The 18308-nt window shown below is 56.1% G+C and overlaps 4 protein-coding genes across 5 annotated transcripts in view; 2 read left to right on the plus strand and 2 right to left on the minus strand.

Annotated features, from left to right (window-relative positions):
- Positions 1–2581: 2581 nt before the first annotated feature.
- Positions 2582–10992, plus strand: GFAP (glial fibrillary acidic protein). The gene is made up of 9 exons (XM_054593222.1): positions 2582–3048; positions 3895–3955; positions 4151–4246; positions 4955–5116; positions 5853–5978; positions 6197–6417; positions 6973–7016; positions 8744–8829; positions 9470–10992. Exons 1-9 carry the CDS (start codon positions 2582–2584, stop codon positions 9509–9511), a joined length of 1305 nt encoding a protein of 434 aa, XP_054449197.1. The 3' UTR covers positions 9512–10992.
- Positions 10993–11936: 944 nt separating this feature from the next.
- FAM187A (family with sequence similarity 187 member A) lies at positions 11937–13181 on the minus strand. Its single transcript, XM_054593108.1, has one exon. The coding sequence runs from the start codon at positions 13179–13181 to the stop codon at positions 11937–11939; it is 1245 nt and encodes a 414-aa protein (XP_054449083.1).
- Positions 13182–13805: 624 nt separating this feature from the next.
- Positions 13806–17192, minus strand: CCDC103 (coiled-coil domain containing 103). Of its 2 annotated transcripts, XM_054593286.1 has the most exons (4): positions 17076–17192; positions 15783–15928; positions 15245–15377; positions 13806–14660 (listed from the first exon to the last, which is right to left on the minus strand). In XM_054593286.1, the coding sequence occupies exons 2-4, from the start codon at positions 15923–15925 to the stop codon at positions 14208–14210; spliced, it is 729 nt and encodes a 242-aa protein (XP_054449261.1). In that variant the 5' UTR covers positions 15926–15928; positions 17076–17192; the 3' UTR covers positions 13806–14207. The 2 variants fall into 2 exon arrangements, with proteins under 2 accessions (XP_054449261.1, XP_054449262.1); XM_054593287.1 differs by lacking the exon at positions 17076–17192 and having other exon boundaries at positions 15783–15940.
- EFTUD2 (elongation factor Tu GTP binding domain containing 2) overlaps positions 17062–18308 on the plus strand; it is a 33916-nt gene continuing 32669 nt past the window's right edge. The window contains exon 1 of the mRNA XM_054593285.1: positions 17062–17312. The gene's annotated coding sequence lies outside the window, so the exon portion shown is untranslated. The remainder of the gene's footprint in view (positions 17313–18308) is intronic.

Genomic DNA, 18308 nt, shown 5'->3' on the forward strand with positions numbered 1-18308 from the left:
TATGCGTGGGGGGAAAAACCTCCAGGTGGCAAAATTAGGATGAATTCAATTTGCGTGTGTGTGTGTGTGTGTGTGTCTGTGTTTTCTGCTTTCTCGCCAATGAATATATAATACAAATGCTGCAAGCTGGGCACACAGCCGTGACCAAGCCTATCTCCCTCCTCGGTTCTCTGTGGGGACATCTTTAGACAGGTAAGGCCTGAGTGCAGGGGTGGGTCTGAGGATCACATGGGGGTTGAAGATGGAGCAGGAGGCCTGGGTCTATGACAGGGGCCCAGGGAGCTGACTGAAGTGAGTGAAGGTGGAGCCTCCACCTGCTGCCGCTGAAATACTGCTGTGTCTCACACACACAGGTACAATTCACTGCGCGTCACCGACTGGCAAGCACTTCCCGATCCTGTTACATCTTTACCCTCCAGGGCTGCTTGGTGCTCCAACTAGACTTCACTTGAACAAAAACTGGAGACCATACACTGTGACTGGCCTGGAAGCTGGAAAAGCAGCCACTCCTGGCGACAGAGAGGAGAGTCGGGACAAGGTTTTGTCCTCAGTCTTGCTCTTCTTTTAATGAGCTTTGTCCTTCCCCAGCTACCCCACCCACAACAGGATCAAAAGTCACTGAGCACCTCGTCTTCAGGATTCCCTCCCCATGAAACTGCTCAGGCTCTGACGTCAGAAGTGGCTAAGACTTAGAAAGTCTGATCTCTGCTCTCTGTGCTGGGACTTGCAGGGGAAACCCCAGCAGGCAGCCCATAGCGTGCTCAAGTGAAGAGCCTCTTCAGCACGGGGCAAGGGCATCGCCTGGTCTGGAGCGCGGGGGCCTGGGCCGCCTCGGAGAGCTGCAGAGGGGAAGCAGCCGGGCCTTGCCTGCAGACTAGAGACCTGGCAGGGCTGTGCTGGCCGCCCCCCAGGGCCTTCCCCTCATGCCCACTGAATGACTCACCTTGGCACAGACACAATGGTCGGGGGCGGGCACAGAGCCTACTCTGTGCTGACTCCAGCCCCCATCAGATGCTTTCCGAGAAGCTCTTTGAGCGGGGGGCTTGGGCGGCCTCCCGCCTAACAGCCTGACATCCTGGAATAAAAAGAGCATAGCCCCCTGGGGGCTGCCCGCACTGTGTGGCGCCCTGACCGGCGGGTGGGGAACAAGGCTCCATTCAGCAAGTGCCCAGGAAAAAGGATCAGAGGCCCAGGCATGGGCAGTGGGTAGAGTAGGGGTGGGGAGAGGAAGGCTGCCCACTTCCCAGAAGTCCGAGGGCACAGATGGGTGGGGGTCCTGGTTGGGGCGCTGCTGACCCTTCAGGGCCCAGAGTAAAAGGGGTATATGGCTCTGAAGTCTCAAGGCGCAACAGGGCGCAGGCCCTGGGGAAGCAGGGGCTCATGAGCTCCCAAACCCACCCATCCCCAGAGGCCTTTCCCGTCTTCGCAACCTAATGTGTGGGAACTCGGAGGAGATAAATTTCCAGTGTGAGAATGCGGTGAGGGGTGGCCAGGGAAACAGGGTACTGCAGAAACAAAGATGGGAGTAGGGACAGCCAGCTCATCCATAACTGCTTTGTGGAGTTGTCAGGCCCCGGGCCCTGGGCGGGGGTGCAGGGAGGCTGGGCAAGGAAGGGTGAGCCCAGTGAGACTGCAGCAGGGGCTTAAGAGGAGCCCCAGAAAGGGCCAAGGAGTGCAGCGCCTGCCCCCTCTTGCCCTACTGAGTTCCTTAATCACCTCCCCACTGTTAGATAGAGGCCACAATTTACCAGACAAAGGGCTGGTGTCTGTTCCATCCCGCAGCCCCAGAACTCCAGGGAACAAGGAATAAGCAGGCACGCAGGGTGCCCGTATTCAGAGAGAAGGACTCCCGCAATCTGTTGGCAATTGGGCGCGGCAGGAAACTACAACATAGCTGTTCCCTAGCGGTCTGGAACAGTTTGTTCTTTGACAAGTTCCCAGCACCCCACAGGACAAGTGCTGTGAGAGGGAAGGCCTGGGTTATGGGATCTAAGAGTCAGAAGGCAGATCAGAGGTCACCTGGTCCAGCTCTTCCTTCCTTTCTTTCTTTTTTAAAAAAATATTTATTTTTATTTTTTTAGAGAGAGATGGAGGAGGGCGGGGAGGGAAAAAGAGGGAAACATCATCGGTTGCTTCTTGCACGTGCCCTGACTAGGGACTGAACCTGCAACCTAGGCATGTGCCTCGACCGAGAGTTGAACCAGCGACCTTTCACTTTGCAGGATGACACCCAACCAACTGAGCCACCCCAGGCAGGACTCCAACCCTTTCTGGACCCACCTTCCTAGGGAGAGGGTCTCCTAGGCCAGCGATCGGGCCTCAGACCCAGCATCCGGCCCTAGGCACCGCCCACCAGTACGTCTGTCTGGGGCCAGACTGGAGCTGGCACGCCAAGGGGGCCCTGCTTCTGGGCACAATGACCTCGGTGGGGTGAGAGGAGCTCTCATGGCTGGGCTGCGGCCCAGTCCCACCCCCTCAGGCTATGCCAGGGGGTGTTTCCAGGGACACTCTGGGCAGAGCCAGGCCGGCCCACTCCTCCATAAAGCCCTCACATCCCAGGAGTGAGCAGAGCCGAGCCAGGATGGAGAGGAAAAGGGTCGCCTCAGCTGCCTGCCGCTCCTATATGTCCTCCTTCGAGACGGTGGCGGGCGGCCTGACTCCCAGCCGCCGCCTGGGCCTGGGTCCCGGCGTTCGCCTCTCCCTGGCTCGAATGCCACCCCCACTCCCAGCCAGGGTGGACTTCTCCCTAGCTGGGGCACTCAATGCTGGCTTCAAGGAGACGCGCGCCAGTGAGCGGGCAGAGATGATGGAGCTCAATGATCGCTTCGCCAGCTACATCGAGAAGGTGCGCTTCCTGGAACAGCAGAACAAGGCACTGGCTGCGGAGCTGAACCAGCTGCGGGCCAAGGAGCCGACCAAGCTGGCTGACGTCTACCAGGCTGAGCTGCGCGAGCTGCGGCTGCGGCTTGATCAACTCACCGCCAACAGCGCCCGGCTCGAGGTCGAGAGGGACAACCTGGCGCAGGACCTGGGCACCCTGAGGCAGAAGTAAGGGCCTACTGGGAGAGGGGTCTTGTGTGCGGGGAGGACTGAGCCCCCAAGAGGAAGTGCCCGCAGGCCTGCAGGGCCTCAGGCCCTGGGACCCTGCCTCCCTGCTCACTGGGAAGGGAGGGCTGTCCCTGCCCCCCAAACATTGGGAGGGGCTGGGAGAAGGCCCAGAGTCTCAGGGATCTGTTTCCCATAGACATTCTGCCAGGGAAAAGGGCCCTCTCCACACCTCCCGCTGGGGAAGTCTGTGCTAGAGCGGTCAGGGACCCCAGCAGACAGGGCCTGCATGTTTCGCTCCCTGTGGGGCCCTGTGGCTGTGGGCAGGGGGCGCCTGTTCTGAGCCTGGGTCTGTATAAGGAGGGATTGGAAGGGAAGCCTGGGGTACACGGGGAGGACCGGAGAGTGCGGGGAAGAGCAGGAAGTCCTGGTTTCAGAACCCGGGGACTCTGTCCATCACCAGCGTGTGCTCCTAGTCAAGGCACCTCAGCTTGCACAGCTGCGCCGCAGAGATCTTAGTAAGACCCATTTCCAAAGGCCATGGGACACCCGGGGGGGCAGGGCGCTTTGCTGAGCCAGCTGGGCACGTGGGTGTGCCCTCAAGTGCAGGGGGATGTGAGTGTGAGTGTACGTGGGTGGAAGCGCCTGTGTGAGCAGAAGCAGGTACGGCAACCCTGCTAAGGCACCTTAGTAATGAGTTAAAACAAAGGCCCTCATCGCCCTCCTGGACAAGTCTCTCCCCCTGCCACTCCATCAGTCCTGGGGTGGGGGGTGCGAGGAGTCTCTGGCAGCCACCTCCACGGAGACTGGGACGGGGCTCCAAGAGTCCTATGTGTCCTCCTACCCCAGGCTCCAGGACGAAACCAACCTGAGGCTGGAGGCCGAGAACAACCTGGCTGCCTATCGACAGGTCAGGGAGTGGAAGGGTGGGGTGTGGGGGCAGGGGGGGAGGGTCGATGACAGCTCACCAAACACAGCCCCCGAGACCAGCCCTCCCAAGTGTTGTGCTGCTCCCCAAACCCTAGAGGAGGGGAGCACACAAGGCTAGGGAGCAGGGAGGAAGAGCCTGTTGTCAGAGTGACCCCTTGTATCCCTCCCACCCTAGGAGGCAGATGAAGCTACCCTGGCCCGTCTGGATCTGGAGAGAAAGATTGAGTCTCTGGAGGAGGAAATCCGGTTCTTGAGGAAGATCCATGAGGAGGTAAAGCTGGGCCAGAGGGAGGAAAGGCCAACACAGAGATTGGAACAAAGAGAGGGAGGGAGGGAGAGAGAGAAATTGAAAACAGAGAGAAAAAGAGATCAATACAGAGAGAAACCGAGGGAGACGGAGGTAGAGACAGATAAGAAAGCACCAACACCCCAGTGAAATGCACACAGACACACACCTCACTTAATGAGAGTTACTGAACCTTGTTTCCTCATTTTCCTTCTCTACGGTCTGTGAGATAGGAACCCTTTCAGTTTTACCTCCTTTCACAGAGGCCACCGAAGCCCGGAGAGGTTAAAGAACTTGCTGAAGTCACATAGTCAGTCTCCCTGGTTCCATTCCTTCTGCCATCTCTCTCCAGTTACCTGAGAACATTCATAACAAAAAGGATCCCACTGAGCCCTGACCTCAGATCATGGATTCAGCATACATGACCCCATGGAACTGGGAACCTGTGGGCACACCCACACACAGGGACTCAAACACTCTCTTATGACACAGGTGCACGTTCGGTGCTCCTGCATATCCAAGCCTGGGAGGCCCCCATACTACCCCGGCCGCCCCCAGCCTGGGCCACGCACTTCCTCCAGCGAGGACTGTCTCGTTTCCCTTAGGCAGCGTCCGTGTCCAACAGCCAGGCAGAAGAGAGCATGATGAGTCCATGGCTCTGAGCCCTGCTATCCCTTTTCACACCCTGGTCAGGAGGTACGGGAGCTCCAGGAGCAGCTGGCCCGGCAGCAGGTCCATGTGGAGCTGGATGTGGCCAAGCCGGACCTCACGGCGGCCCTGAGAGAGATCCGCACCCAGTATGAGGCCATGGCGTCCAGCAACATGCACGAGGCAGAGGAGTGGTACCGGTCCAAGGTAGCCCTGTGAGCCAGGCCGCCTCCTCCAGGCAGCCCTCCTGGCTCCATACAAGAGAACTGGGAAAGGAGCGGGGAGGAAGCTGGGAGAGGATCCTCTCTAGGTGATGGACATTCAACAGAGAAGTGAGGTGACTTACCCAGGGGCACACAGGCAATATTACTTCCAATCAGAACTTATTGCTGCTGCTGCCGCTATTATCACTGTTATTATTAGACAGCTGTTGTGTGCCAAGCCTGTGCTCTGCATAGACTATCTTACTGTGAAGTAGGGGCTGTCCTTTAGTAGATGAGAGAACTGAAGTCCAGAAAGGTTAACTGATTAGCTCAAAGTCACACAGCTTCTCACCGGTAGAGCTAGATTTCCAACCCTCCCGTCTCACTTGACGGCCTGCATTCTTGATGCCTCCGCCATCTGTGTCCTGGGTTACTGAGCATCTACTGCATGCATGCGGGACACTGCCCAGGCTACAGAGACATGTCTGACCAGGAAGATATGAGGGGCACCCAAATATGGTGTCTGAAGACCCAGCAGTGGCTTCTGTGTCCCCCAACCATGGGTCACACTCCCTGGGAATAATCCCACCCAGGGCCAGTGTCCTGGGGTGGCCTGGACCACAACCCGGGTGTCCTGCCCTCCTCCCTGATTTCCCAGAACCCACACCTTCCCACGCAGCTCCCTGTATGTGGCTTCAACCAGCCCTTCAGCATGGGGCACTTTCCCCATTTATCAATAGTTTGTGGACCTAACCGACGCCGCTGCCCGCAACGCGGAGCTGCTCCGCCAGGCCAAGCACGAGGCCAACGACTACCGGCGCCAGCTGCAGGCTTTGACCTGCGACTTGGAATCCCTGCGCGGCACGGTGAGCGGGCACAGAGCCCAGGGTGCGTGGACGGAGCGGCGAGCTGGGAGGAGGGGACAGGCCACCAAAGGGGATGCTGGAGGAGAGGGACCCAGGGCGACCCCAGGACTGGGGGCGGGGCCCGAGCGTGGGCGGGGCCTCAAAGCCCCCTGGAGTTGGTCTGGTCCGAGGGCGTGACGGTGCCTCGAGGGACGGGACGCACTGGCTCCACTCTGCAGAACGAGTCCCTGGAGAGGCAGATGCGGGAGCAGGAGGAGCGCCACGCACGCGAGGCAGCCAGCTATCAGGAGGCGCTGGCCCGGCTGGAGGAGGAGGGGCAGACCCTCAAGGACGAGATGGCCCGTCACCTGCAGGAGTACCAGGACCTGCTCAACATCAAGCTGGCGCTGGACATCGAGATCGCCACGTATAGGAAGCTGCTGGAGGGCGAGGAGAACCGGTGAGCCCCGACCGCAGCCCTGGGAATCCGCCCTGCTGCTCCTCCCTAGAGTCGCTTTGTCCTCTTAAGGGACTTACTTAGCCTGTGGGCGGCCCCCTGCTATCCCAGTGCCCAGCACCGCGCTCGCCTAACACACAGTAAGGCCTTCAGTAAATGTTTGATCAATGGATGGATGGATGGATGGATGGATGGATTCAATTCAACCAATGTTGATTAGGTCCCAGGCAAGGACTTGAGTCACCTCCCTTAACCTGAAAGCCTCATCCCCCACCATCCCAACAAAAATTGGACCTCTTGTCCCCACGTCGATCTTTTCTGTTTCCTCAGAACTTTCTTTGCCACTCTTCCCTCCCCTCTGCCATCTTCCGAGCCCAGACTTCCCATCAGGCCGAGATATTCATGGATAGCGCCCGGGCCCCTCTCATGCTGGCAGCTCCAGCGTGCTGGCTGCTGAGGGAAGCTAGGAAGTGCGCTCTTCGGGATAACCCTGGACCAGGACTGGACCTGGGGAGTCCTTGGGCAGCCGGGTCACCCCCTCTCTCTGCTGTCTTTCAGTATCACCATTCCTGTGCAGACCTTCTCCAACCTGCAGATCCGAGGTCAGTAGAGCAGGACGCGGGGCGAGGGTCCGGGGGTTCTGCCCCTCCCCTAGCCTGTGGGCTGCCGCTCTGGCCAGGGGCCCTCCTCGAGGGCCTTCACGATTCACTGCAGAGCTTCTGGCCAGAATACACCTTCCCAGGGCACTTCCGGCGGGGCTCGGAGCCACCCTTGTCCTGCTCCGCCCTGTGTCCCACGCCTCCCCCGTACCCCATTCCACCGCAGAACTGGATGAGGGTCTCAGCCTGTCCACAGATCCCTGAGCCAGCTCTGCTCATCTGAGTGTTTTATGTTTGTTTGTTTGTTTTTTTTAACTGCTTGTCACTGCAGGGGGCAAAAGCACCAAGGAAGGGGAAGGTCACAAGGTCACAAGACATCTCAAAAGCCTCACAGTACAAGTTATACCAGTTCAGGCTCAGCAGGCTGTAAATGGAGCCCCGCCGGCTCTCGGTTAGCTGCCTGCCTCGCAGACGCAGACACGCAGACACGGCGCTTTTCTCCACTTGGCAGGGAGGGAGCCTCACCAAGCCCAAGCTCCCCATCCTCTTGGGCCCCCTCCTCCCAGGGTTCCCCAACAGGGCAGCCTGTGTCTTCTTCCCAGCAGCCTCAGCACCCAGCCCAGGACCTGGCACAGGGGTGAACGTCAGTTCACCTAGCAGAGCTGGCTGGCATTCAGGGTGCTGTGTCCTCGGGTGCTCTGGGGTCTCTGAGCAAATGCCAGCCTCCGCCTCACCTGTTCCCCATCACTGAGAGGACCCCTAAGGTCTCGCTGTGCCCAGTGGCTGAGCTCTCTGCTTGCTCTGCCTGTCCCAGTCCCTGAGGCTCCGTGGCTCAGCCTGGCGCTGATTCAGCCCAGAGGATTATTTCCCCCTGGACTGCTTTTCTTGTAGTGAATAAAGCTTTATGTTCCCTGCTCTTAATTTTAAATATTAGTGAGGTTGACATGTTATATTTTTCTCTCTGAGGGGGGCATAAACTAAATTACTTCTTACTTGTATGTGGCTCTCAGATGATTATCAGCTATGGGGGGTGGGGAATTCTTTTTCTGACCTAGAAATTCAGGAATACTAGATATGTGTGTCCCAGGGCTTAGTTCAGCGTCAGACAGGTTAACCAGGGGCACTAGCTAGAGGTAATACTGACAAGCCCCAGACAGTAAAGGGTTATTAGGGCCCAGAGAAGCGGTAGCGAGAAGTAGGGAGGGGGAAGAGGGATAGGGGCCCACATGTATTGACCCAATTGCTTCACATACATTATTTCATTAACTGACTCCTCACTCCCACCTAGACAAGCAGGCTCCATCATCCCCATTTTACAGATGAGAAAACTGAGGCTGGGAGAGGTAAATTGACTTGCTTACAGTCATGTGGCTGGTCAGTGGCTGAGCTGGGACTCAAACTCTGGCCTGCCTGGTTTCAAAGCCCATGTGCTCCTTCCACAGCATAGTGCTGGGTTGTCAGAAAGCTGGGTGCCAGGCAAGGGCTTGCGAAGGGACTGAAATGCAGCCAGACCAGGAGAGCAACAGTGCAGTGGAGAGAGTAGCCAGGACTTGCCCAACACAGTGGGGACTTGGGAGTTGCCAGCCCCTTTGAAAGAGCCTAGGCCCTCCCTGCCTGGTTGGATAGGCTTTCGAACTGGCAATCTGGGTGTGATAGGAAGCCAAGGGAGGCAGAGGATGTCTAGCGCCCCCCCAGAGCCCGCAGAAGGCCTCCTCTCCTCACACCCACAGAAACTAGCCTGGACACCAAGTCCATGTCAGAAGGCCACCTCAAAAGAAACATCGTGGTGAAGACCGTGGAGATGCGGGATGGAGAGGTAAGAAGGGGAGGCCTGAGATTCTGGTCCCATCAGGCTCAGATTCTGGAGGCCAGGCTCTGGAATAAAGCCTGAACTGGCACATAGAAGGGTCTTGATAGCTCACAAGGGCTGCCTGGGGAGGCTCTGGAAGGAAGAAGGAACCCGGGTGTAAGTCAATTCCACAGCTCCTGCACCCACAGCTCTAAGAGGAGCCTGGATGCCCAGGCCACTGGATGGGGTCCTGATTTGGGCTTCCTCCTTTTCTGTCTTGACGTAGGTAACCCTTGTGCCAGGCCTGGGGGGGAGAGAAAATTTCAAGTTAGAAGTTTTCACTTCCAATGTTCCATTCCCAGCTTGGTTACAGGAACCGGCCAGAGGAATGGGAAAAGGGGATTTGGCATAACCCATTCCCCATCACACCAGTAACAGTACTAGCTAATTTTACATCATCAGCTCGCCATGTGCCAGACATGGTGCTCAATGATTTACAGGTGTGATCTCATTCCCTGCTCTGACTGCTGCAGGAGAGAGTTCTGGTTACTTTCATTGAAAAGAACGACCCAGGAAGGCTGGGGACTCGCCCAAGGTCACATGGCCTGGCCCAGGGTCTGTGTGAGCTCCTAACTGTGGCACTGTGCAACTTCTCTGCCCCTTGCAGGTCATTAAGGAGTCCAAGCAGGAGCATAAGGATGCGATGTGAGGCGGGAACCACTTGGTGGCCCCGGCCCCAAGGTGGAAGGAGCCTGCAGTGGGAGCCGGATACCTGCCCCTCCTCCGATAGCTAATTTCCCACACCTGAGCCGCGCTGCGCCCCCGCCCCGCAGCTGCTCCCCTCTCCACTAGGCTCTCTGCCAGCTTTCGCCCTAGGATCCATCAGCATTAGGCCTGCCAGGCGACACCCAGCCCACTCCCAGCAACTCCACCTAACAGGGCACTCGCCCCGCAGCCTGGAGGGGCATGGCCAGAGCTTCAGTTAGAATTAGGAGAGGAGAAGTTGGGGAGGGCCTAGAGACCTAATAAATCACCCTCTTTAGCCTAATCCCTGTTTGTCATGGCAACTGTTGCCAGTGTTGGCGGTCTCTGGGCTTTCTGGGAGGTGGGTCTTGGACTTTCCTCAGGCTGCTGGAGCTAAACGGAGGAGATGCTGAGACAGGAAGGGGAAGTCCCTGCAGGCAAGGTAGCCCTGGCCAGAGGCTCATCTTAATGTGGAGGGACCCTGGCCAGCCTGAGAGTGGCCGGGGGCGGGGGGCGCATTCTGCCACCTGGAGTCCTCAGCAGACTTCCTGGCCTGCCCAGATTCCAGAGGGGCCTCCTGACTGATGATTCCAGGTGTCTCGGCCTCACTGAGCTGCCCTGTGGGCCGGGGGCAGCTTGATTCTCAGCACTAGGGGATCTTAGTATAAGTGAAGAGGGAAGACGTGCTGAGAAGGAGTAGAGGGGCGTCAGTACAGAGGGTCACACCCAGGAGGACTTTCCCCAGCGGCCGTGGTGGGGGCGGGGGCAGGTAGAGGTGGTGGAGGCGGCAGTGGGATGATGCTAGACGTCAGTGTTGGGGGTGTGGATGACCAGTTACACTTGACCTCTGGGTCATGGGAATCAAGGAAGTGACTCATCCTCATGAAGATACCGAAATAGGAGAGAAAGGAGCTGCTGTCCACAGGGGTAGGGCACTCTTGGTACCAGTTCTAAAGGCCCCTTCCTTGCTGCATAATCCCTGTCCACCCAGGCCTCTGAGTCCCTGCTGCTGCCGCCTCCCAACCCCAGCAGACGCTGCTGGGTAAAGCCAGCCTAACACTTCTGCCTCTCTGCACCCACAGTGGCCTAATGCTCTTCCCTAAAGCAAGGATCCCATGGCCCCTTCTCACTCAAATACAAAGTGTTCCCCAGTATTCTAGGTAGCACTCTATTTTATAATTCTGGAAATGGAGGCATGAGCAGAGCGAAGACCCTAGTTTGTGTTCCTACAGCCTGGAGAGCGGGGGCGGGGCAGACGCTTTCACCCAGAGCATCTGCTCTGCTTTCCGTGGGAGGACTGTGCAGGGGCGGGGGGCATGGGATTATCTGTGCCCAGAAACGGACCGGACCGAAAGGACTCACTCCAGGGTCCCCCTCCACCCTCTGAGGCCGAAGGGAGGGAGAAGTGGGAATCGCTCCCTCTTTCCAAGACTTGGCGCCCTTTCTTTGATGTCCTTTCTTTGATGCCGTCCTACCCCTGACTGATGCTAACCTTCAGGGCACCCTGCTGCCTGTAGTTACCGAGGTAAATAAAGCCCACCGCTGTGCCTCCCCCAGAGTGGACTCTGATCTGTGCAGGAGGAGTTGGGGCTGGGGGAGGGGGCAGCCAGTGGCCTTGGACAAGACCCAACTGGCTTCTTGTTACTGATCGTCTCTGGAACTCCCCTCCACCCCCGACCAGCCACTCACAGCAGCAGCCACAGCACAAATCCCACCTCCAGCCTTGCTCCACCATGAGGGTCCTGGTGCCCCCACCCCTCCCCCGCCTTGCTCCGAGCCCCTCTTCTCACCCCCAACCCCCAGCATGGGTACAGTGTCTCAGGAAGTCCCTGAATTTGCCCTCCGTTTTCCTCACCCATTTCCCCTGTTCTGGTCTACCGTCATTCCCAAACCTGCCATTCCTACCAGCCAGTCCAAGGATGGGACTCGGAGGAAGGCAGCGGGAACCTACGGGAGGCGCCCCCCTCTGCATTCCTTCCTTCCTTCCTTCCTTCCTCTCCCTGCCACCCCCTATTCAACCCGCGCCTGCTTGGCAATCCTCGAAGGCGGGAAAATAAAGCACCTCAAACACTGTTTACTGCCCCATAGGCCGTCTGATACACCTTAGGTTCCCCTCATCCTCGGATCTGCTGAAGTCAGAGGACGTGCACCTGGGCCACTTCCATCCTAGCCTCGGTCCCCCATCTCCCGCCTGCCTCAGGCTTCCCCGCTTCCCAGCGCAGGCCCCAGGCGTGCCCATGAAATTGGGGGGAGCAGGCTGTAACTAACGAAGGTGTCCATACCCTCCTGCCCCACGTCCCAGCCCAGGAGGCCCACCCAGAGGCATCTGAAATCACTTAACAAACACATTTGAGCGCACGACTGGTCTTCAGAGATGGGGAAGAGAGGGCCTAGGGAGAGGAGCCGGGATAACAGCGAAATAAGGAACAGCAGCAGCGACAAAGGTGAATGGAGACGAAGGCTGCCGTGATGAGCAGGTACCCTATTAGGGTGAGCTCCACAGCGGAGCGGACCTCGGGGTCTGAGAGAGAGACCTTGTAGTGCCCTCGAGCTATCACGCCCAGCCGGAACCCAGCGACCCGCACGCCCTGCCGCCAGCAATAGTAGATGCCCCTGTCGTCCAGCTGGGTGAAGCGGATGTGGAGATGGTTGCCATGGTCGATGAACACCCTCATGGACCTGTTGACGCCCTTCAAGTACTGTGTGCGATAGAAGTTCTGGTGGTCCTTGTCCCAGGCCACGGCGTGCTCCGGCCGGGCCCCCGGACAGGAGATGATGAGTCCGTGACCCAGCCTTTGCTGGTGGTACTGAATGGGCACCTGGGGCACCCAGGGCCGGCTGCCCGCTTTGGACAGATAGCTGAAAATGGCCATCACGCCCCCATGGGGCGGCGGCGTCTCCCTGCAGGGCACCATGCAGCTCTGAACCAGCAGCTCCGGTGTGTGGTCTTTGGCCTTGGCCTGAAGCTTCTTTGGCACGGCCCGTGAACCACAGGACACCACGTCTGGCAGCGTCTGCCGGTAGCGTGGGGAGAGGTCTGGGCTCTGCAGGTAGCAGAGGCCAATGCGCCACTGCTCCCCTCGCACCCCGCAGCGGTCACAGGGGGTCCACTCCCAGAAGGTGGTGAAGACGTGGAGGCTCCCTTGGTACTCGTCTGCGAAGGGCTCCTGGCCCAGGTCCTTGAAGGTGGCCACCATTCCCTCGCTGCTCTGGATGTCCACATCGTAGGCATAGAAGTAGTCCCCCTCGCGGGTGCCACAGAAATACAAGCCTGAGTCCTCGGGCTGGGCCCGGAAAACCAACAGGCTGAACATGCGAATGCTGAAGCGGACCAGCAGGTCACTGCCCGCCCGCACCTGGGCTGCCTCCGTCAGCACCCGCCCATCAAAGTCCGTCAGAACTTTGGTGTGGCTGCTGCCGAGGTGCTTTTGATAGTACCAGACTACAGCAGACACCTCCTCGGGCTTACAGTGGCAGGGCAGCTCGAAGCTCATGTCGGCCAGGTAGGCTGTGTTGTCAAACATCAGGAAAGCAGGGCAGGGGGTCCTCTGAAAAATGTTCTCCTTCTCCACAATTTCAAAGGCCTGGAGACTCCCCCACGCCCACAGGAGCACAGTGGTATGGACCAGGTTCATGCTGGAAGCAGGGAAGGGTCAGAAGGGCCAGGGCAAAACCAAGGCACTAAAGGCCTGTGGAACTTCTAGAAATCACTGCCAAAGGAGGCAGGCGTCTTTAGGAGGAAAGGATTAAACAGCCAAGAAAAGAAGCAACAATCCGCAGGGAAAACAGCCAAAGGCAAGTCAATTTATTCCCAGCTGATGGACAGGATGCCCTTCTAATATGACAGATGCGATCTCTAGGAAAAACCATTCTAGAACCTGGCCCCCTCTCCCCTTTCTAGAATGCTGGCATTTATCCAAGAATGGACCAGGAGAAACCAGAATGAGGAGCAAGGGCCTAGGAGCCAGACAGGGAAATCTCCGCCTCCCTGCTCGGGGCCTTCCCCCGCCTGCCCAGCGGAAAGGTCTTCCTTTTTGGTTAATCCAGGAGCTGAAGAAAACCCCCACCTTCCCATCTGGCCATCTGAAGAAGCCTGGGAGGCTGGCCAGACCTAAATTGATGGCTTGGGGCTTTTCCAGACCCAACCTGCACAGGAACTCAGCCCCTAGGGGAAAATATTATACCTCAAATAAGGTAACATTTGACCATTTGTCAATTAAATGTCCATTCATTGGTTTTACGTTGTAAATAGTCTTGTAAAAAGCTATGGAGCTCAGTATTTGTTTACCATGGAAGATGAATGATTTTGCTTTTTCCCTTTTTTGGGTGGAGGCTGTAACAGGTGTAGCCAGCATTTGGTTGGGCACATGGCCATCTCTCAGGGTTATAAGCTACATGCCTGACAGCCCCGAAGGGTGGGAAGCAAAGCGCTTTTAACTTCCTGGGCCTTTGGCCATCCTGTGGATCTATACAGTTCAGAATATCGAGCCACTGAGGGGGTGGAGAAGAGGGGAAGATTCGATTCTAGCTTTTGCTCTGAAGATTCTAAGTCGAGAAGGGAAGTGGGTGTGGGCATCTTATTACAGTCCTGCAGTTGCCCCCAAGACAATCGAAACATGTATCCAGTGACCACTGGGGGCCTCTAAAGCTAGCTGGCTCTATCAACCCACTTGGTACAGCTCTAGCAGCTCTTGTAGGAGCCTCTCCTCCTCCTGGAGCCCACCAGGCTGCTCCTCCAGACCCTGCTCCTCCTGGCTGAGACCCCCCATCGTGGGTCTGGGGGTGCCCATGGCCTGCAGCTTCTGAAACAAACCTTTGCAGCTCTCTCTCTCTGCATGACTCATCAGGCTCAGGTTCAGGGCAAAGCGCCTGGTGCTGGCCAGGCTGCGCAGGATGCCCAGCACTACCAGCCGGTCAGCCGGCCTCACGTGATCAGCCAGTGCCACCAGGAGCTCCCCTAGAAGTCCAAACCCCACATCCATGTGGAAGAGCTGGCCCAGTTTGGGGCCTCCAAGCTGCAGCAGGGCCTGGTAGCGCTCCGGCCCACTCTGCAAGTACCGCCTCCAATCACGGTAGAACTCTGCTGAGGTCTCCGGCTGCAGGATCATCTTTTCCTAGACCAAAGAAGAAGAAAAGGGAGTCCAGAGATCTTCCAGCTGCTCTGTGACCGTGACAGTGAGGGGAGCCTGTGGCTTTTCATCTTGGCTCAGCTGCTACTGCTCTCTGAGCCCTGGGGAGGCTCCGGTCTGTGTCGGTCTCATTTTCAGCTGAGACAGGGTCCCAAAGAACCCAGGCCATGATTTGAGACTTTCAGTTGTACCAGGATTTTTCTACTGATGACTGTGTGAGTAAGTCAGGGTTTACTCTAGGTAGGGCAGAGGACTGAAATCCTCCGGAAGAGAAAAAGAACTCAAGGTGAGCGTTAAGGATCTGACAGGCGGGGTGTCCCTCCGAACCCTGCCACAGGACCATTGTACTGCAGAACCCAGAGCAACCCAACTCTGATCTGTGAATGCAAGTCCAAGGACTGACCGAAAGGGACCCGTCTAGCTCAACTTCCCGATTTGTTCTGTGCAGTTGAACTCACCCTGACCGTCTGATGAACTCACCCTCACCGTGAGGAACAAAGAAATAGTGTGTGTTGTAAGAAAACAGGATTAGTGGTTTAGGGTGGAGAAGCCTCCTGGGCCTCACCTACCTGGGAGATTTCAACGGTTTCATCCTGGGAGGTCATCCCCTGCGTAGTGTGACAGTTCCAGGGCACAGTCCTCTTTCCTCCTAGCTTGTCTTTCCGCTCCAGTGGCTTCAGATGTGATGCAAGGACAATGCCCCTGTGGACAAAGGACAGAGATTAAGGGAGGGACCTAATGCTGTCTGTGGCTGTGCGGTAGCTGGACTTTGCATGATATAGGGTGAACCTGTTGGCAGGTCAATATGACAATAGTAAAAATAATGACAGCAGCAACAATAGCTGACAGCTTTTAAGTGCTTCCCGCATCCCAGACATTGTGCTCAGAAATCTTACCTGTAATAACTCATTCAACCGTAGTAATGGCTACTCTCTTTTACAGATAGGAATAGAGGCTCAGAGAGGTTAAACAACTTGCACAAGGTCACACAGTTAGCGGAAGGCAGGGCCAGACTGAGCCCAGAACTGTTTGACTCCAGAGCACACGCTCGTATCCACTACAGCCCACCATAATGGGAGGGCCTGAGAAAAATGACATGAAGCCAACCTGAACTCCTCATAGGAAGCCACCCTCTGTTCCACCGCCCGAAACTTGGCGGCATTCTCCCGCTGGTACTTCTCATCAGCCGTGAGTGCAGCCTGCAGCTCTTTCTCCAAAGCCTTGAAGTCAATGATGTCATTTCTTTCCATGGCCTGTGCCCGGGAAGGCAAAGGGAATGGACACAAGTGGAAGGTCAGTTACAGAGGAAGGAAAGTGCACTTGGATTCTTTGCTAGCCCACAAAATGACACCAAACACTCTGGGTATCTTGTATCTTATCTTGGGAGGGGTGTTACAAAAATCTAGTTCTCCATAGAATTACACAGTAAGGATTTGCTTAGGATTTGCTTAGGATTTGTTGTCGCCGAAAATAAAACAGAGTCCTGCCTTTCAGTATGGAGCCATGTCTTAATTTTTTGCTCTGTCTCTAAAAAAGTATTTTAATATCAGTGCTTTAGATTAGGAAACATTCGGATCTCAGAATTCAGTCTCGTCACTTTCCCACGTAGCAAGTTCTTGTGATAGAGGAGAACTTCACATAAAAGCAGAACTGGTGTTAGCGACCCTTGAACCCAGGGATAAAATTTCATTCGTCATTAAATGTCTTTACTGAGAAAGGATACTTTTCACCCAAACCAGATGCAATGATTTAGCAGGAGATCAAGTAGAAGTGGCAGAGGAAGGGGCTTAATGATCCCCGTCCCCAAATTCGTCTGCCCAGCCCGGGCTGAAAGACAGGTCCCTAGGTACTTGGGAGACCTCTTTGGCTATGCCACTGAACTTCTGCAGCCTCCGCATGCCTGTCGATGACTGGCCTGTTCTTACAAGATCATCTACATGGGTTCTAGCTTTGGCTCTGGTTTTTACCCGCTGTGAGAACCCTTTGAATCTCAGATTCCTGTGCATGGAGCTAGATGTTGTGGCAGAGTCATCAACAGAATGTCTGTAACCAAACCTGTAGCCCTCACCCTCCACCCCAACGTAGGTAAGCTGAACACCAAGAAGAGGGCTAAAGTGACCAGGAACTGAACTCAGGTGTTCTGGTTTCCGTCCTGTTATGAATAAACAGAACTAACCCTCTTGCCCCGCGACAAGCCTGGCCCTTGAGTTTCCCTTGCTTTCTTCTGAGATTCCCAGGTAACTCGGGAACAGAACCGCACTGCGTAGACCACGGCCAGCGGCTTTTGTTGCCTAGCAACTACGCCACCACCCTGCTCACGTGATCGGCCCGAAGGCCCCCCCCTTTCAGTGTTGTCCCGAGGCGCCTGATCCGACTCGATCTTCTTCGGGCCTCACTCACTTTGGAAGCAGCTCACTCCTCAGGTTGGGGGCCCACAACTCCACCTCGCCGTTCTTGTGTCCGCGGCCGCCATTCTTCCGAGCTGGTCCTCGGGCAGAGGGCTGTCCTCCGCGGCAGAAACGCGACGGCGGCGTCTGCGGGGTCCTTCCGGACACCGGGCGCAGGCGGTGCCGCTGCGTGGGGCGGAAGCGCGGTCTTCGTTGGCCTACTTGGAGCTTTTGGCTGAGCAGGCGGGAGGTGAGCTGAGCAGACACGGGTCAACGGCATGGGAAAGTTGCCCCGGGTGGGATGGGAAATTAAGTAATGTCAGATCTCAGATCTGGGAGAGACTTTATATGCTATCTGCCTCTTTCACTTTACACGTGGGTAAACTGAGATGCGGAGGGGGAAAGGGAACGAAAGACGCCGCCCCCCCGCCCCCAACGCATTCCAGGATCCCTGGATTCCCGCATTGCTGTCCATCCGTAAAGTCCCTTCCTTGGGCAGGGGTTATTCTTTCACTGTTTAGTCTCCTTTGGGCCGTCTTTACTGTTCTGCCAGGCTTCCATTATCCTTATTCTGTATTTCTTTGAGAATCTGCATTATAGCGGGAAGTTGCAGTGAGGTTTGGTACCTAAAGGTACTAGTTCTGTGCAATTGTGGACAAGTCAGCTATCTTCTCTGTGCCTTGTTGGAGTTATTCATTCATTCAACAAATATATATTGAGGCCCTGTATTGTGCCAGGCACAATTCTAAGCGGGGAGGAGGGTGTGGGGAGAGAATCCTTGCTTAAATTGTAGGGGAGATGAGAGTAAACACATGGATAGATATACAGCGTCCCGCAGAAGTAATGCCTACTTGAGTGTGGTTGGTAGGGTAATAATACGGGTGTAATAATTTATAGTTTTAATTTGAACATTTCACCTAAAACGTCATAAGTGTGTTTGAGTCTGATATTATTATATTACAGAATTACATGCTCACGGTTTTGTAATAAAAGATTTTGTAGTAAAACGGGGTTATTTGTGCCGGACCCTGTATTTCACATACCGGTAAATGTTAATAATAATGAAACAGTGAACATGGGAGTTGGAGAGTGGGGGAGGGCACGTTTTTAGAGTGACAAGTGACGGTTTCTCAGAAAACATAACATTTCTGTAGATACCTGAGTGAAACGAAAGAACAAGGTATAAATAATCCAAAGGAAGAGGATTTCAGAGGAAAATAGCAAGTACAATGTCCCTGAAGCAGAA

Source organism: Pteronotus mesoamericanus, unplaced genomic scaffold (assembly GCF_021234165.1).
Source record: "Pteronotus mesoamericanus isolate MK-2021 breed Mesoamerican mustached bat unplaced genomic scaffold, CSHL_Meso_final scaffold_408, whole genome shotgun sequence".
Classification (NCBI taxonomy): domain Eukaryota; kingdom Metazoa; phylum Chordata; class Mammalia; order Chiroptera; family Mormoopidae; genus Pteronotus; species Pteronotus mesoamericanus.

Coding starts and splice junctions, on each gene's coding strand:
- GFAP (XM_054593222.1), top strand. CDS start 2,582: ATGGAGAGGAAAAGGGTCGCCTCAGCTGCCTGCCGCTCCTATATGTCC. Junction 3,049..3,894: donor CTGGGCACCCTGAGGCAGAA/GTAAGGGCCTAC, acceptor CTCCTACCCCAG/GCTCCAGGACGAAACCAACC. Junction 5,979..6,196: donor TGGAATCCCTGCGCGGCACG/GTGAGCGGGCAC, acceptor TCCACTCTGCAG/AACGAGTCCCTGGAGAGGCA.
- FAM187A (XM_054593108.1), bottom strand. CDS start 13,181: ATGAACCTGGTCCATACCACTGTGCTCCTGTGGGCGTGGGGGAGTCTC.
- CCDC103 (XM_054593286.1), bottom strand. CDS start 15,925: ATGGAAAGAAATGACATCATTGACTTCAAGGCTTTGGAGAAAGAGCTG. Junction 15,378..15,782: donor GCTTCCTATGAGGAGTTCAG/GTTGGCTTCATG, acceptor CTTTGTCCACAG/GGGCATTGTCCTTGCATCAC. Junction 14,661..15,244: donor AAACCGTTGAAATCTCCCAG/GTAGGTGAGGCC, acceptor TCTTTGGTCTAG/GAAAAGATGATCCTGCAGCC.